Genomic DNA, 18,087 nt, shown 5'->3' with positions numbered 1-18,087 from the left:
ACGTAATTTGTTTTACTTGTACTCTTTGTTTTTCCTTACGAATTTGAATCGTCATCTGGGGTTACTTGCTTTCAACCTGAGGAAGTCCCATTAGTATTTCTTATAGGACAGGTCTGCTTAAAAAATTCTCTCAGTTTTTGTATATCTGGAAATATCTTTATTTTATCTTGATATTTGAAAGATAGCTTTTCTGGATTTAGAATTCTTGGTTGACAGTTTTTAACTCTTGCTGATTCAAGATTTTCTCCTTGTCGTTGGCTTTCTGTATTTTTGCTATCATGTGTCTGTTTCTGAATCTCTTTGCATTTATCTTAAAGTGCTTTGAACTATTGGATGTGTAGATTGGTGTTTTTCAATCAGTTTGGGAATCTTTCAGCTATTGTGGTCTTGAATATTTTTTGTGCTTCTTTCTCTCTTGTGCTTCCTTCTTCGTTACACATGCATTGGTCCACTTAATCATGTCCCATATTTAACAGAGGCTCTGGTTTTTTCTTCATTTTTTTTTCCATTTGTTTTTTGGATTGCATAAATTCTATCAACCTACCTTCAAGTTTGCTAGTTCTTTCTTCTGTCAGTTCACATCTACTGTTGAGCCTCTCTAGAGAATTTTCCATTTCAGTTTTTGTACTTTTCAACTCCAAAATTTCCATTTAGTTCTTTTTTTTTTAATGTATAATTTCTAAACCTTTCATCTATCTGATGAGACATGGTCATTGTACCTTCCTTTACTTCTTTAAGCATGATTTCCTTTAATTCTTTGAACATATTTGTAATGGCAACTTTCAAGTTTTTTTCTGTTAAATTCGATTGGTTTTGGTTGTGCTGACAGGCAGTTTCTGTTGCCTGCGTTTTTTAAAACCAGTGTATGGGTCCTACTTTCTTGTTTCTTTGTATGTCTCATAATTTTCTGTTGGAATCTGAACATTTTAGATAATATATTTTAGCAACTCTAGGCCCTGTTCCCCCTTCCAGTTTGTTATTTTTATTTGCTTGTTTATTTGTTTAGTGACTGGGTAGATTATTTTAGTGAAGCCTGTTTCTCTCCCCCACCCTCTGAAGTGTTAAGCCTTTGATGTTGCTCCTTCAGGAGCCACAGCTTTTGGTGTGCCCAAAGTCTTCCTGGGAGGCCATGCTTTCAAATGGCTTTCTTCTCTCTTTCTCTGGCCACACATAGCTGTTAGTTTTCACTTTTTGTTGGCTAATTGCTGTATTGTTTTCAACAATGCCATGGAAGTATAAATTGCTCTACTGATTAATCAAATTCAGACTCCCTTGAAAGAGCAGTTCCCAGGGTCAGTGTTTGATAGTTATTCTACCCTAGGAGGGCTTCTACCAGCAGTCTCCTTCCCTGGCTCTCTCCCTCAAACTAGCCGGTCTGTGATTTAGCCCAAATCTTCACCAAATCCCTGAATCTTCCTCACAGTTGCTCCCTACCACAACCTCCAATGTTTTTGAGGGCACACTTAGGCTTGAACTTTTCCATGCTCTATTGCAAATGAAGTCAATTCCTTTGGGAAAAGATTAGGAGGTATCTATTTTATGACCTGCTTCCCCTTCACTTCCAGGCAAAATCTCTGAGCCAAGGCCCTGGAGCTGGGAATGGGGATAGTGACATGCTTCTCTCAGTGACAATCCCACTGAAGGGGTTGAACCCTCAGTGGAGTGAAGAGCCGTAACCTGAGGTTTTCCTGTCTTTCTTCTGATGTGGAACCACCACCTTACCAGCCAGGGAAAGTGTGATTGATGTCTCAGTATTCTCAGTGGTACCATGACCAAGGTAGACCCTTCCTTCCATGAGTGGTATCTGGGTGGAACAAGGGAGTCCCCACCTTCTAATTGTACTCACCAAGAACGTAGCTTTATCAACAGCTATTTAAGCCCTCCAGCTGGAACCTGTGTGGAAAGATAGCCCTGTGTTCTTGAGTACACTTATCTGGAGTGGAGTATCAACCTTGCTGAGCTGGGAACACGGAGGGAGGGAGCAATCCAGGTTCAAATACCACAGATTCTCACTTTTCTTACCAAATATTCATAGATTTTCGTGAATAGATGTTTCTTCATTTTCTGTATACTCTTATGACCATTTCCAGAGGCTTTAAATTAAATGCTTGTTTTTAAAATAATTTTCACCAGTTTCACTGGGGAGCAGGTCCACAGAGCTCCTCATGTTGTCATGCTGGAAGTGTTTTCTGGGTTTCTTTCTGTAATTTAAAAAATCTGGCTTCTTTTAAGATTTTCTCTTTTTTGTTGTTTCTCAGCTATTTGATTGTGAAGTGCTTTTATATTGTTTCTTTTTTATTTCTTTTGTTTGAGAAGAAATACTGTTGAGATTCTTAGGTCTGTTTAGTTCTTATCAAACTTGGAAAATATTCAGACATTATTACTTCAAATTTTTTTGTTTGCCTCCTTCCCCCAATTATGGAATTCCAATTTCATGTATATTAGACTGTTTGATATTATTCCAGAGGTTACTGAGGTTCTGTTCAGAGTTTTCAGTTTCTTCTCTCTATACTTCATTTTGGATAGTTCTTTTCCATCATTTTAAGTACACTAAGGGCTTTCCTGGTGGCGCAGTGGTTAAGAATCCGCCTGCCAATGCAGGGTACACAGGTTCAAGCCCTGGTCCAGGAAGATCCCACATGCCGTGGAGCAACTCAGCCTGTGTGCCATAACTACTGAGCCTGTGCTCTAGAGCCTGTGAGCCACAACTACTGAGCCCTCGAGCCACAACTACTGAAGCCTGCACGCCTACAGCCTGTGCTCCGCAACAAGAGAAGCCACTACAATGAGAAGCCCTCTCACCGCAACGAAAAGTAGCCCCCGCTCGCCGCAACTAGAGAAAGCCCGTGCACAGCAATGAAGACCCAACGCAGCCAAAAATAATAAATCAAAATAAATAAATAAATAAATACATTTATCCTTTCTTCTCTGGTGTTAAACTGCTGTTACTTAAGTAACATTTTTGTTTCAGATATTGTATTTTCCAAATTTTTTTGTAAATATTATTTTTGCTTTACTATGTTCACATTTTATTTTACATTCTTGAACATAATAGAGCATATTTCTAATAGGTTACAGGGAGGCTGGTCTGTATCATTTCAGTCCATCATATAGTGCTTTTCCATTTTCCCCCAACATTTTTGTGTTCTATAAGTCTTGTACTTGTTTCATAAAATATAATTGCTAAGTATTCTATTTTTTGAAGATGTTATACATGGAATTGTTTTCTTAATTTCATTTTTGTATTGTTGATTGTTAATGTCTAGAAATACAATTGATTTTTGTATATTGGTCTTACATCCTGCAAACTTGTTGAACTTTATTAATCTTCATAGTTTTATGTGTATGTGTGTATATTGTGTAGGGTTTTCTATATATAATATGTCATTTGCAAGTAGAGATTGTCTTATTTCTCCCTTTTTAATATGGATGCCTCATTTTTTTTTCTGCTTAATTACCCTGGCTAGTACCCCTGGTATAATGTTGAGTTGAAGTAGTGGGAGTAGATACCCTTTTTGTTCTTGATCTTAGAGGGAAAACATTATTTTTTAAACCATTAAATATAATATTAGTTGTAGATTTTTCCTAGATACTCTTTATCAAGCTGAGGACGTTGGCTACTATTCCTGGTTTGTTAAGTGCTATTACCACAAAAGAGTGATAGATTTTGTTAAATGCTTTTTTAAAAAAAATTAATTTTATTTATTTTTTTATACAGCAGGTTGTTATTAGTCATCCATTTAATACACATCAGTGTGAACTTGTCAATCCCAGTCTCCCAATTCATCATACCACCACCACCACCTCCCGCCGCTTTCTCCCCTTGATGTCCATACATTTGTTCTCTACTTCTGTGTCTCAATTTCTGCCCTGCAAACCAGTTCATATGTACCATTTTTCTAGGTTCCACATACATGCGTTAATATACGATACTTGTTTTTCTCTTTATGACTTACTTCACTCTGTATGACAGTCTCTGGGTCCATCCACGTCTCTACAAATGACTGAATTTCATTCCTCTTTATGGCTAAGTAATATTCCATTGTATATATGTACCACATCTTCTTTATCCATTCATCTGTCGATGGGCATTTAGGGTGGTTCCATGACCTGGCTGTTGTAAATAGTGCTGCAATGAACATTGGGATGCATGTGACTTTTTGAATTATGGTTTTCTCAGGGTATATGCCCAGTAGTGGGGTTGCTGGGTCATATGGTAATTCTATTTTTAGTTTTTTAAGGGACCTCCATACTGTTCTCCATAGTGGCTATATCAATTTACATTCCCACCAACAGTGTAAAAGGGTTGGTTCCCTTTTCTCCACACCCTCTCCAGCATTTGTTGTTTGTAGATTTTCTGATGATGCCCATTCTAACTGGTGTGAGGTGATACCTCATTGTAGTTTTGATTTGCATTTCTCTAATAATTAATGATGTTGAGCAGCTTGTCATGTGCCTCTTGGCCATCTGTGTGTCTTCTTTGGAGAAATGTCTATTTAGGTCTTCTGCCTGTTTTTTGATTGGGGTGTTTGTTTTTTTAATATTGAGCTACATGAGCTGTTTATATATTTTGGAGATTAATACTTTGTCTGTTGATTTGTTTGCAAATATTTTCTCCCATTCTGAGGATTGTCTTTTCGTCTTGCTTATGGTTTCCTTTGCTGTGCAAAAACTTTGAAGTTTCATTAGGTCCCGTTTGTTTATTTTTGGTTTTATTTCCATTACTCTAGGAGGTGGATCAAAAAAGATCTTGCTGTGATTTATGTCAAAAAGTGTTCTTCCTATGTTTTCCTCTAAGAGTTTTATAGTGTCCAGTCTTACATTTAGGTCTCGAATCCATTTTGAGTTTATTTTTGTATATGGTGTTAGGGAGTGTTCTAATTCCATTGTTTTACATGTAGCTGTCCAGTTTTCCCAGCACCACTTATTGAAGAGACTGTCTTTTCTCCATTGTATATCCTTGCCTCCTTTGTCATAGATTAGTTGACCATAGGTGCGTAGGTTTATCTCTGGGCTTTCTATCCTGTTCCATTGATCTATAGTTCTGTTTTTGTGCCAGTACCATATTGTCTTGATTACTGTAGCTTTTTTTTATAGTCTGAAGTCAGGGAGTCTGATTCCTCCAGCTCGGTTTTCTACCCTCAAGACTGCTTTGGCTATTCGGGGTCTTTTGTGTCTCCATACAAATTTTAAGATTTTTTGTTCTAGTTCTGTAAAAAATACCATTGGTAATTTAATAGGGCTTGCATTGAATCTGTAGATTGCTTTGGGTAGTATAGTCATTTTCACAATATTGATTCTTCCAATCCAAGAGCATGGTATATCTCTCCATCTGTTGGTATCATCTTTAATTCCTTTCATCAGTGTCTTATAGTTTTCTGCATACAGGTCTTTTGTCTCCCTAGGTAGGTTTATTCCTAGGTATTTTATTCTTTTTGTTGCAATGGTAAATGGGAGTGTTTCCTTAATTTCTCTTTCAGATTTTTCATCATTAGTGTATAGGAATGCAAGAGATTTCTGTGAATTAATTTTGTGTCCTGCAACTTTACCAAATTCATTGATTAGCTCTAGTACTTTTCTGGTGGCATCTTTAGGATTCTCTATGTATAGTATCATGTCATCTGCAAACAGTGACAGTTTTAACTCTTCTTTTCCAATTTGTCTTCGTTTTACTTCTTTTTCTTCTCTGATTGCCATTGTCCCTGATCTTAGAGGAAATGCTTTCAGTTTTTCACCATTGAGAATGATGTTTGTTGTGGGTTTGTCATATATGGCCTTTATTATGTTGAGGTAAGTTCCCTCTATTCCCACTTTCTGGAAGGTTTTTATCATAAATTGTGTTGAATTTTGTCAGAAGCTTTTTCTGCCTCTATTGAGATGATCAGATGGTTTTTATTCTTCAGTTTGTTAATATGGTGTATCACATTGATTGATTTGCATATATTGAAGAATCCTTGCATCTGTGGGATAAACCCCACTTGATCATGGTGTATGATCCTTTTAATGTGTTGCTGGATTCTGTTTGCTAGTATTTTGTTGAGGATTTTTGCATCTATATTCATCAGTGATATTGGTCTGTAATTTTCTTTTTTTGTAGTATCTTTGTCTGGTTTTGGTATCAGGGTGATGGTGGCCTCATAGAATGAGATTGGGGTGATCCTTCCTCTGCAGTTTTTTGGAAGAGTTTGAGAAGGATAGGTGTTAGGTCTTCTCTAAATGTTCGATAGAATTCACCTGTGAGGCCATCTGGTCCTGGACTTTTGTTTGTTGGAAGATTTTTAATCACAGTTTCAATTTCATTACTTGTGATTGGTCTGTTCATATTTTCTATTTATTCCTGGTTCAGTCTTGGAGGGTTATACCTTTCTAGGAATTTGTCCATTTCTTCTAGGTTGTCCATTTTATTGGCATAGAGTTGCTTGTAGTAGTCTCTTAGGATGCTTTGTATTTATGTGGTGTCTGTTGTAACTTCTCCTTTTTCATTTCTAATTTTATTGATTTGAGTCCTCTCCCTCTTTTTCTTGATGAGTCTGGCTAACGGTTTATCAATTTTGTTTATCTTCTCAAATACCCAGTTTTTTGTTTTATTGATCTTTGCTATTGTTTTCTTTGTCTCTATTTCATTTATTTCTGCTCTGATCTTTATGATTTCTTTCCTTCTGCTAACTTTGGGTTTTATTTGTTCTTCTTTTTCTAGTTCCTTTAGGTGTAAGGTTACATTGCTTATTTGAGATTTTTCTTGTTTCTTGAGGTAGGGTGTATAGCTATAAACTTCCCTCTTAGAACTGCTTTTGCTGCATCCCATAGGTTTTGGATCGTTGTGTTTTCATTGTCATTGTCTCTAGGTATTTTTTGATTTCCTCTTTGATTTCTTCAGTGATCTCTTGGTTATTTAGTAATGTATTATTTGGCCTCCATGTTTCTGTGTTTTTACCTTTTTTTCCCTGTAATTGATTTGTAATTTCTTAGCTTTGTGGTCAGAAAAGATGCTTGGTATGATTTCAATTTTCTTAAATTTACTGAAGCTTGATTTGTGACCCAAGATTTGATCTATCCCGGAGAATATTTCATGTGCACTTGAGAAGAAAGTGTAATCTGCTGTTTTTGGATAGAATGTCCTATAAATATCAACTAAATCTATCTGGTCTATTGTGTCATTTAAAAGCTTGTGTTTCCTTATTAATTTTCTGTCTGGATTATCTCTCCATTGTTGTAAGTGAGGTGTTAAAGTCCCCCACTCTTACTGTGTTACTGTCGATTTCCTCTTTTATAGTTCTTAGCAGTTGCCTTATGTATTGAGGTGCTCCTGTATTGGGTGCATATATATTTATAATTGTTATATCTCCTTCTTGGATTGATCCCTTGATCATTATGTAGTGTCCTTCCTTGTTTCTTGTAACATTCTTTATTTTAAAGTCTATTTTATCTGATATGAGTATTGCTACTCCAGCATTCTTTTGATTTCCATTTGCTTGGAATATCTTTTTCCATCCCCTCACTTTCAGTCTGTATGTGTCCCTAGGTCTGAAGTGGGTCTCTTGTAGACAGCATATATATGGGTCTTGTTTTTGTTTCCATCAGCAAGCCTGTGTCTTTTGGTTGGAGCATTTAATCCATTCACATTTAAGGTAATTATCGACATGTATGTTACTATTACCATTTTCTTAAGTGTTTTGGGTTTGTTTTTGTAGGTCGTTTTCTTCTTTTGTGTTTTCCACTTAGAGACGTTCCTTTAGCATTTTTTGTAGAGCTGTTGGTGGTGCTGAATTCTCTTAGCTTTTGCTTGTCTGTAAAGCTTTTGATTTCTCTGTTGAATCTGAATGAGATCCTTGCTGGGTACAGTAATCTTGGTTGTAGTTTCTTCCCTTTTATCACTTTAAATATGTCCTGCCACTCCTTTCTGGCCTGTAGAATTTCTGCTGAGAAATCAGCTGTTAAACTTGTGGGAGTTCCCTTGTATGTTATTTGTCATTTTTCCCTTGCTGCTTTCAATGATTTTTCTTTGTCTTTAATTTTTCCAATTTGATTACTATCTGTCTTGGCATGTTTCTCTTTTAGTTTATCCTGTGTGGGACTCTCTGCCCTTGCTGGACTTGGGTGACTATTTTCTTTCCCATGTTAGGGAAATTTTTGACTATAACCTCTTGAAATATTTTCTGGGGTCCTTTCTCTCTGTCTTCTTCTGGGACCCCTAAATACGAATGTTGTTGTGTTTAATGTTGTCCCAGAGGTCTCTTAGGCTGTCTTCATTTCTTTTCATTCTTTTTTCTTTATTCTGTTCTGCAGCAGTGAATTCCACCATTCTGTCTTCCAGGTCACTTATCCATTCTTCTGCCTCAGTTATTCTGCTATTGATTCCTTCTAGTGTAGTTTTTATTTCAGTTATTGTATTGTTCATCTCTGTTTGCTTATTCTTTAATTCTTCTAGATCTTTGTTAAACATTTCTTGCATCTTCTCAATCTTTGCCTCCATTCTTTTTCCGAGGTCCTGGATCTTCTTCACTATCATTATTCTGAATTTTTTTTCTGGAATGTTGCCTATCTCCACTTCATTTAGTTGTTTTTCTGGGGTTTTATCTTGTTCCTTCATCTGGTACATAGCCCTCTGCCTTTTCATCTTGTCTATCTTTCTGTGAATGTGGCTTCTGTTCCACAGCCTGCAGGATTGTAGTTCTTCTTGCTTCTGCTGTCTGCCTTCTGGTGGATGAGGCTGTCTAAGAGGCTTGTGCAAGTTTTCTGATGGGAGGGGCTGGTGGTGGGTAGAGCTGGCTGTTGGTCTGGTGGACAGAGCTCAGTAAAACTTTAATCTGCTTGTCTGCTGATGGGTGGGGCTGGCTTCCCTCCCTGTTGGTTGTTTGGCCTGAGGTGACCCAACACTGGAGCCTACCCAGGCTCTTTTGTGGGGCTAATGGCAGACTCTGGGAGGGCTCTTGCCAAGGAGTGCTTCCCAGAACTTTTGCTGCCAGTGTCCTTGTCCTCACGGTGAGACACAGCCACCCCCCGCCTCTGCAGGAGACCCTCCAACACTAGCAGGTAGGTCTTGTTCAGTCTCCTATGGGGTCACTGATCCTTCCCCGGGGTCCTGATGCACACACTATTTTGTGTGTTCACTCCAAGAGTGGAGTCTCTGTTTCCCCCAGTCCTGTCAAAGTCCTGCAATCAAATCCCACTAGGCTTCAAAGCCTGATTCTCTAGGAATTCCTCCTCCCATTGCCAGACCCCTAGGTTGGGAAGCCTGACGTGGGGCTCAGACCCTCCATTCCAGTGGGTGGACTTCTGTGGTATAATTGTTCTCCAGTTTGTGAGTCACCCACCCAGAGGTTATGGGATTTGATTTTATTGTGATTGCGCCCCTCCTACCTTCTTACTGTGGCTTCTCCTTTGTCTTTGGATATGGGGCATCTTTTTTGGTGAGTTCCAGTGTCTTCCTATTGATGATTGTTCAGCAGTTAGTTGTGATTCTGGTGTTCTTGCAAGAGGGAGTGAGAGCATGTCCTTCTACTCCGCCATCTTAAACCAGTCTCATTAAATGCTTTTTCTGTATCTATGAGATGATTGTATGTTTTTTCTAATTTGCATACTTTATACCTTATTTGGTTTTTGTGTGTTTATAAAAATACATAATGGATTCATAAATGCATTATTACTTTCATAAAATCAGTGATGGTATATTCTCTTTCATTTGTATTTTACCATATATCTCAATACAATGTTCTTCAGAGAATAGGCACAATAAATATTCTTTGAGCTAACAGCTAAATTTTTTGATCCTGGCCATAACTTTTAGCATCTGGAAACCCTAAATCTCTAGGCTGGGAACATGTTTCATTGGGTTTCACAGTGACTGTCTTCTTCGGCCTAGTATTTTGCTGTGAAATTTTATAGAATTTCATAATTTCTGGATGGTTTACATAACTATATAAAAATTTACTTTTAGGTTTAGTGATCTACCCCTGGACTTTTTGTCAATTATGACATACTATAGTTGTGAATAGTATGCCTATTTGGGAGAAATAAAAAATTATGAACTACACATATATGTAGAGGAAATGATATGATGCTTGGGATTTTTGTAAAAATAAAACAGAAGGGGAGTGGTTAGAGGTATAGAGAAAACAAGATTGGCCATGAGTTCGTAATGGTTGAAGCTGGAAAATGGGTACATTTTACCTACTTTTGTACGTTTAAAATATTCCATTAAAAAGTGTAATATAATACAAAAATCATGTAAAGCATATATGTACCGATTTATAGGTAATTATAACTTAATAACTACCTAGATTAAGAGTTAGAATTTTGCAGTATTCCAGAAGCCACCCATGTGCCTCTTTCCAACCATAAACTTCCCCCTTCTTTATTGGGAACTATTATCCTGACATTTCTTGCTGTTCTTTATAGTTACCACCTATGTATGCATTCTTAAATAATATAGTTTAGTTTTGCCCATGGTAAGTTTATATGAAAGGTATCATATTACATGTATTTTTTGTGTTTTTAGTCTTTCATCATTATGAAATTCATCCATATTTTGCATATAGTCCTAGTTTATTATAGCATAGCACTCCAATATATGAATATGCCATCAATTCTACTGTAAATGGACATTTGTGTTGTTTCCAGTTGCCATGTTTTCTTTGATTCAGCCCATTTTATTTTCCATATCTGTTAATTACATCCCTGAAAAACTGGATGATGGCCTTTGAGAATGAGAAAACATCTTTTCTCCCTTCTCAGGTGCCATCAGCTCTATCAACTCTCTATTTGGTATATTTTTAACCAAAACCCAAGACTACTGAGTATGGTCTTTAAACTAACTAATTAATATCCTCATTTCCTTTAAACATTGAAAAATTTAAGCCCAAACCACTAAATACTGGAGACTATAAAAATAGGGTAGATTTGAGAGAGAGGGAAATGAAGAAAAAGTCTCCTTAAGGAAGAATAAAAGGAATGTGAGGCCTTTTGGTGGAGGCTGGAGATGAGGTGAGGAGGAAGGTAGAGGCAACATTAAAGATGGATTGTGAGGGACTTCCCTGATGGTCCAGTGGTTAAGACTCCTGCTTCCACTGCAGGGTGTGTGGGTTCAATCCCTGGTCAGGGAACTAAGATCCCACATGCCATGCGACATGGCCAAAAAATTAAAAAAAAAAAAAAAAAAAGGAATAAAAAAAATGGATTGTGAAATTAAGTCAAAGTTACCCAAAGTTGGTAGATATGTTTCACTTTCCATAAAACTTATCACAACATAGCTTGCCAGGTTTTATTCCATACTACTTGGCTCAATTTTAAAAAATTATCCCAGTGTCTGGGTATTAGGAATTTGTATAAATTCCAATATCTTGGAATGTTAGTAACAGCAGGGCACAATGTTTCTCTCCTGGATTATTTTGACCCAAACCAAAAAATTTCTTTTATTTATTTTCCTGAAGATTGAATTAGGATTTTCAGTGAGGCCTCAGTAATGGCACAAGCAAGTATTGATATTAGTCAGCTACACAAATTGTCACATGATACAGGTTTGTTTTTCAACCAAGAGATGAGTTGGCTTTGATGATAATTTTTTTAATAGTTACTGAGGGAAATTTCACCTTGTGTCATGTCCAGATATTGATGCTATAAATGTCATCGTATTGGATATTTACTGGTAGATTTGTCAATTCCTTAATGAAAGGACAGGTGAAAAAAGATTCATGCGATAATGGAAAAAATATTAGTCACTTAACAAAAAGAAATGAATTTACATTTATATCATATAATTAAGAATTTCACCATAATACTGTACTATAAAATCACAGCTGAATTTAAAAATTCTAAGCATTTTTGTTTTAAATCCTTTTTTTTAAGTTTGTAGGAAAATTTTTCAGTCTTGCTTCAGAAATAATGCTTTTGCCTCAGTGGGCTCATTTTCCTATGGTCCGTTTGGATTGTGAAGGTTTGAAGACAGGCCTAACAAACAAAGCAAAAGCCTTTGCAAACATATTACTAAATGACATAGCTTCAAAACATAGGAAAGAAAATGAAAGGTAAGTAGAATTAGTTGCCAAACTCAGAATTATAGGGCTAAAAGAAATAGTTTGCTAGTAACAATTCTTGTTTAAAAATAAAAGATTAAAATATAAGTACTTGCAAGTTTTTCTCCATAGCTACTTCCTAAGAGGGTTTCGTTATAGTCTTGTTGGTTTGGTTTCTTTTCGTTTGATACTGTTTGAGACTAGTTTTGAGGCAACCCAGGATTTTTTTAAAAAAAGAAATTGACATACATCAGCTTTTGGATACAGGTTGCATGGTAATGAAAAAACCATAGACTTTCAGTGATATTGGGAAGATCTGGGATCATTCCTGACCATGATATTGACTTATTGTGTCACCTAGTTTATTTTTTGCATCTGTAAAATGGAGACAGTAATACCTAGTTGGCAGGATGGCTATAGATTGGATTCATGAACTAGTGGCCTACTAGCTGAATGTGTCATGCAAATGTGTTTTATTTGTCTCACATTGTTTTTTATTTTGTTTAAACTAATTTTGAATTTGCTATCAACATTTCAAAATTAGGAGTTTTCACACACACACACACACACACACACACACTCTCTCTCTCTCTCTCTCTCTCTCCAGATCTCTTACTTTTCTTGAAAAAGTGGGAAGACCATGCCACATTAGGCCTATAGTGGTAAATGGAGTTGAGATGAAACTTTCCCATTGACAGGGAGAATGGCCTCTGGTTTGTTCATCCAGTGCTCAAGCAACTGATCCTCTAAATAATTTAACTTATTTGTTACCTGTCTGGCTCCAGAGGACTTTTAGTTTGCAAATTCTATAAGGATTAAAACTAATATTTATATAAATCACCTAGCACAGTGCCTGGAACATAGTACTCAAGAAATGTTAGCCATTATGTTTATTTTCCCGGAAGCAATGTAAGAGAATTATGTGCCTTGGAATCAGAGAGACCTGGATTTGAATCCTGTCTCTGCCATGAACTAGTTCCGTGACTCTAGGCAAGTTACTTAATTTCCCTAAGCCTCAATTTCCTGTGGTGCCAACTATGAAAAATAATACCTTCCTTGCAGGACTAATGTTAGGATCACAGATAACATTTGTAAAGTATCTAGCACCATGCTTGGCATAGAATAGGCACCCAATAAAGGGAGCTATCACATCAATAAATATTTTTAAGTGAATAAAAAATATATGACTCTCAGAAAGTTAAGTATTGGTCAGCTGTACTTTGTACAAAATTATACTACAAAAAGATGTTGAAGATGGTAAAGTATTAGACTCTTCATTTCTAACAATCCCGTTGAGTAAGAGCAGTGACAATAACATAGTTAATTTAAAAAAGTTTTATGTTTGACATGACTTTTTTGGTATTTATTTTTGTAATATCTGTCACTTTTCTGGAAAATTCTTTCAACAAAATAACTGTCTTATTATAAACCCATGACATAAGAGCAGCTGAAAAGTCCATTTTCCTCTGCCTCATTCATTCTTTGATTCTTTCCGGTTTAAGTTCCATACTTGAGATAGGTAACATCAAAAGGAGGAAATATGTGCCCCTATATTAAGCACAATTTATTAAATAAATTAATAATTATTAAAGAACAATTTTCTTACTTCATAGTTTGGTTTAGTATCTGCTTGGGCCACCTTGCCCTCAGTAATATTGTTTGCCTCCTTTTCTTTCGTTTTTGTTTTTGTTTTTGGCCATGCCACGCGGCATGTGGGATCTTAGTTCCCCGACCAGGGATCGAACCCATGCCCCCGCAGTCGAAGCACGGAGTCCTAACTACTGGACCGCCAGGGAATTCCGGCCTCCTTTTCTTTTGCTGTAATGTCACTCCCCAAGGGACTCAGATTCTGCTCTAGTAAGAAGAAAGCACCCACAGTAGAATCATCTGTCTTTTTTGCATTATCGACATTAATGCATCCTCCTAAAATTTTGATAATCAAGAATTAACTGTCAAGCCCTACATTATCTGATTCCTGCTTATCTCTACAATTTCATGTTATGTCCTCTCCTTTGTATTCACACTGCCCTGCTTGCCATTCCTAAACTATGCTTTTGTATTCACACTGCCCTGCTTGCCATTCCTAAACTATGCGAAGCTTATTGCTACCTCAGGCTTTAATCCTTGCTATTTTTTCTTCCTTGGAAGCTTTTTTCCTGATATTTGGATGACTCATTTTTTCCTTCTCTCATCTTGAATATCACCTCTCTAGAGAGATATTTCCTGGCCACTTTATATGAAATACTGGCCCCTTCTCTATACTCCATCATTCTTTATCCCTTTACTTTGCTTTTTTTTTTTTCTTCATAGCACTTTTTACTACTTAACATTGTGTTATATATTTATGTGCTCTTGTCTCTCTCATCAACTTGAATGTAAGCTTTGTGATGGTAGGGACTTATCTATTTGCTGTTATATCTCCAGTGCTTAGAACTTTGCTTAGCACATTGTAGGTACTCAATTATTTATTAGATGAATGAATAAGTATAATTACTCACATAATATAAATGAAATACCTGCATGAACTAAAAGTTATTTTTAAAATCACCTACCTCTTTTGTACTTTGTTTTTGCAAGGGTTTTTTCTGGTATTTCTAATAATGGCATGACAGTACTGATACTGCCAAGTACAAGGAAAAAAATTCTATGAAATATACCTTTAGTTGAATAATGGCTATAGGGTATCTAGGTTCATACTTACATACATATATATTCTGAAAGAATCATAGATTTTTAAATGTATACAGAGGTTTGATCTTTTTACTTACCGCATTTCACAAGGGACACTAATAATAATAATAATTAAGCTGATGATTATACTAAAAATTATAGTTACCAGTAATTGAGAGTGTACTGTGTGCTAGGCTCTTTTACATTCATTATTCATTATTGTATTACAACAATCCTGCAAGATGAATGTTAATAACTTCATTTTACAAATATGGAAGCTAAACCTATGAGATTTACATAAGTTCTCAAAGCTAGTAGCAGCTGAGGCAGGATTTAGACGTAGGGCTGCTTGATCCAAAGCATGCTCTATGTCACACAGAAAATGTTACCTTAATTTTATAGATTTTATAGATGTATGATGTATCCTGAGTTATATCAGATAAGTTATGCTTAAATATTTTAAGATATATTAGTGAATTAACCAATTTTTTTAGGATCACAGTTCCTATTTTATAGTAATCATAATAAAATTTATTTAGTGTGATAGAGCATTAATTACTTTAACTATAATAAAGCAGGGTATTATGTCAGTATTTGCAGTGAATTTGAAGCAATTAAAGAGCATGCATTAAAAGTCCCTGAGACAACAGAAGAGATGATGGAGCTCATATCTTATGTAGAAAAAGCCCGGACTGTAAGAATTAATGAATTGGTTTCACGGATCAAGGTAAGACTTTTAAAATTTACATATTTTAAAATATTTTTTTCATTGTGAAATATGATAAACATATTGGAAGTGTATAAAACATATAGTTAAACAAAGTTATAAAAAAAAAACAAAGTTATAAAGTGAACACCTATGTTGCCACCACCAAGGTCAAGAAATAGGATATTGCCAGCACCCTAGAAACCCTCTGCGTATGACTATCTGACCATAACTCCTTCCCTTCCTTTACCTCCTAGAGGTGTCGACTTGGTTTCTACAGTAATCTTCTTTATTTTTCTTTAGTTCCACCATGTGTGCATCCTTAACAAAGGTTTAAAAAAATTTTTTCTTTTATAGTTTCTACATTTAGTAGTACATATGCTTATACTTTCCCCACCACAAGGTTATATACCTATTCACCTATATTGTACTCTAATTTTTGTTTAAAAATGTGAAATATAGGGACTTCCCTGGTGATCCAGTGGTTAAGATGCCGTGCTTCCACCGCAGGGGGCATGGGTTTGATCCCTGGTCGGGGAACTAAGATGTCACATGCTGCACAGCATGGCTGAAAGGGAAAAAAAAAAATAATAATAAAAATACAATACACACCAAAAATTGCATAAAAAATAAATTGTACAATTTAAAATGTTATAAAGTAAACATCCAGTAATTATCATCCAGGGAAAGAAATAGAAGCTTGTCAACACCCTAGAAGCCCATTACAATCTCCTGTCTTTTTTTTTTTTTTTTTTTTTTTAATCTCCTGTCTTTTTCTGGATGTGAACACTATCCTGACTTTTATAGTAGTCATTTCCTGCTCTTCTTTGTAGTTTTACCATCTAAATATGCATTCCTAATCAATATAGCTACTTTTTGTTTCATTTTGATCTTTATATAAATAGAATCATACTATTTCTATTCTTTTGTGTCTTGTCAACATTATGTTAGTAATGTCATTGTTCCTTAACTTTCATTTATTTTCATTGATGTCTGGTACTCATATAACCATAGAATAATTTATTATTTTAATTTTACTGTTCTGGATAGTTGGGTTGTTTCTACTTTTGCTACTAAAAGCAATCCTTCTGGGAACATTTCTGTATGTGTACGCTGGTGCGTATATTCATGCATTTCTTCCAGGTGTTATAAGATATACTTATTTTCACCTTTACTAGCTAAGACAAAACTCTTTTCTAAAGTAGTTCCAATTTTATACTCCTATCAGCAGTGTTTAAGAGTCCTGTTGTTTTATATCCTTACCCATACCTGCTATTGTGAGATATTTAAAATTTTGCCAGTCTGTTGGGTGGAGGTTACTGTATTTTTAATTTGCATTTTCCTGAAAAAAAATGAACTGAACACTTTTCGTATGCTTATTGACCGTTTGGAGCTCCTCTTTTGTGAAATACTAGTATTTTTTTTTAATTAAAAGAAAATTTTTATTTATTTATTTATATTTAAAATTGAAATATACTTGATGTACAATATTATATAAGTTACAGGTGTACAATATAGTGATGTGCAATTTTTAAAGGTTATGTTCCATTTATAGTTATTATAAAATATTGGCTCTATTTCCTGTGTTGTACAATATATCCTTGTGGCTTATTTTATGCATAATAGTTTGTACCTCTTAATCCCATACCCCTATAATGCCTCTCCCCCTTCCCCCTCTCCACTGGTAACCACTGGTTTGTTCTCTAAATCTGTGAATCTGTTCCTTTTTTTGTTATATTCACTAGTTTGTTGTATTTTTTAGATTCCACATATAAGTGATATCATTCAGTATTTTTCTTTCTCTATCTGGCTTTCTTTCTCTCTATTTCACTTAGCATAATACCCTCCAAGTCCATCCATATTGTTACAAATGGGAAAATTTCATTCTTTTTTATGGCTGTGTAGTATTTCACTCCAGTACATGTCTTTTACCTATTTTTCTTTTGGGTTGTGTGTCCTTTTCTAATTGATTTATAGTAGTTTTTAAAAAAAATTGTGATAAGATATACATAACATAAAGTTTACCATCTTTACCTTTTTTTTTTTGAGGGGGGGTTACGCGGGCCTCTCACTGTTGTGGCCTCTCCCGCTGCGGAGCACAGGCTCCGGACGCGCAGGCTCACCGGCCATGGCTCACGAGCCCAGCCACTCCGCGGCATGTGGGACCTTCCCAGACCGGGGCACGAACCCGTGTCCCCTGCATTGGCAGGCGGACTCTCAACCACTGCGCCACCAGAGAAGCCCCATCTTAACCATTTTTAAGTGTATAGTTCAGTGTAGTAGTTTTGAATATATTATTGATAAATATCCTTTCCTTCACTCTGTAATTTATTTCAGTTTTTAATGGTGTTTTGATGAATGGAAGTTCTTAATTTTAATGTAGTCAAGTGGAGCAAATTTTTTTTTTTTTCTTTTTACAGCTAGTGCTTTCTGTATCTTGTTTAAGAAATCCTTTTCTACCCAGGGTCATCAAGATTTTTTTCTTGTGTCCTTTTCTGGAAGCTGTTTAGTTTTGCCTTTCAGGTTTAGATTTTCAGTCTTCCTGGATTTTATTTCTGTGAATGATGTGAGGTCCTATTTAATTACTTTTTCATATGCATGAGCAGTTACATATTTATTGAAGAGACTATACTTTCGCCACTGCTCTGCAGTGCCATCTCTATTATATATCAAGTGTCCCTATATGTGCAGATCTGTTTT

The 18,087-nt window shown here is 35.8% G+C and overlaps 1 protein-coding gene across 1 annotated transcript in view; it reads left to right on the top strand.

The window, feature by feature from the left end:
* DNAH12 (dynein axonemal heavy chain 12) overlaps positions 1 to 18,087 on the top strand; it is a 232,994-nt gene that overhangs the window by 59,114 nt on the left and 155,793 nt on the right. The window contains exons 13-14 of the mRNA XM_022572785.3: positions 11,845 to 12,023; positions 15,273 to 15,408. Of these exons, the coding sequence (XP_022428493.2) occupies positions 11,845 to 12,023; positions 15,273 to 15,408 (315 nt within the window). The remainder of the gene's footprint in view (positions 1 to 11,844; positions 12,024 to 15,272; positions 15,409 to 18,087) is intronic.

The sequence above is a fragment of the Delphinapterus leucas genome, chromosome 10, assembly GCF_059928025.1.
Source record: "Delphinapterus leucas isolate spDelLeu-1000000601 "Yukka" chromosome 10, BTC_Dleu_Yukka2, whole genome shotgun sequence".
Taxonomy (NCBI): Eukaryota; Metazoa; Chordata; class Mammalia; order Artiodactyla; family Monodontidae; genus Delphinapterus; species Delphinapterus leucas.
This window is presented reverse-complemented; position numbering and strand designations above follow the sequence as displayed.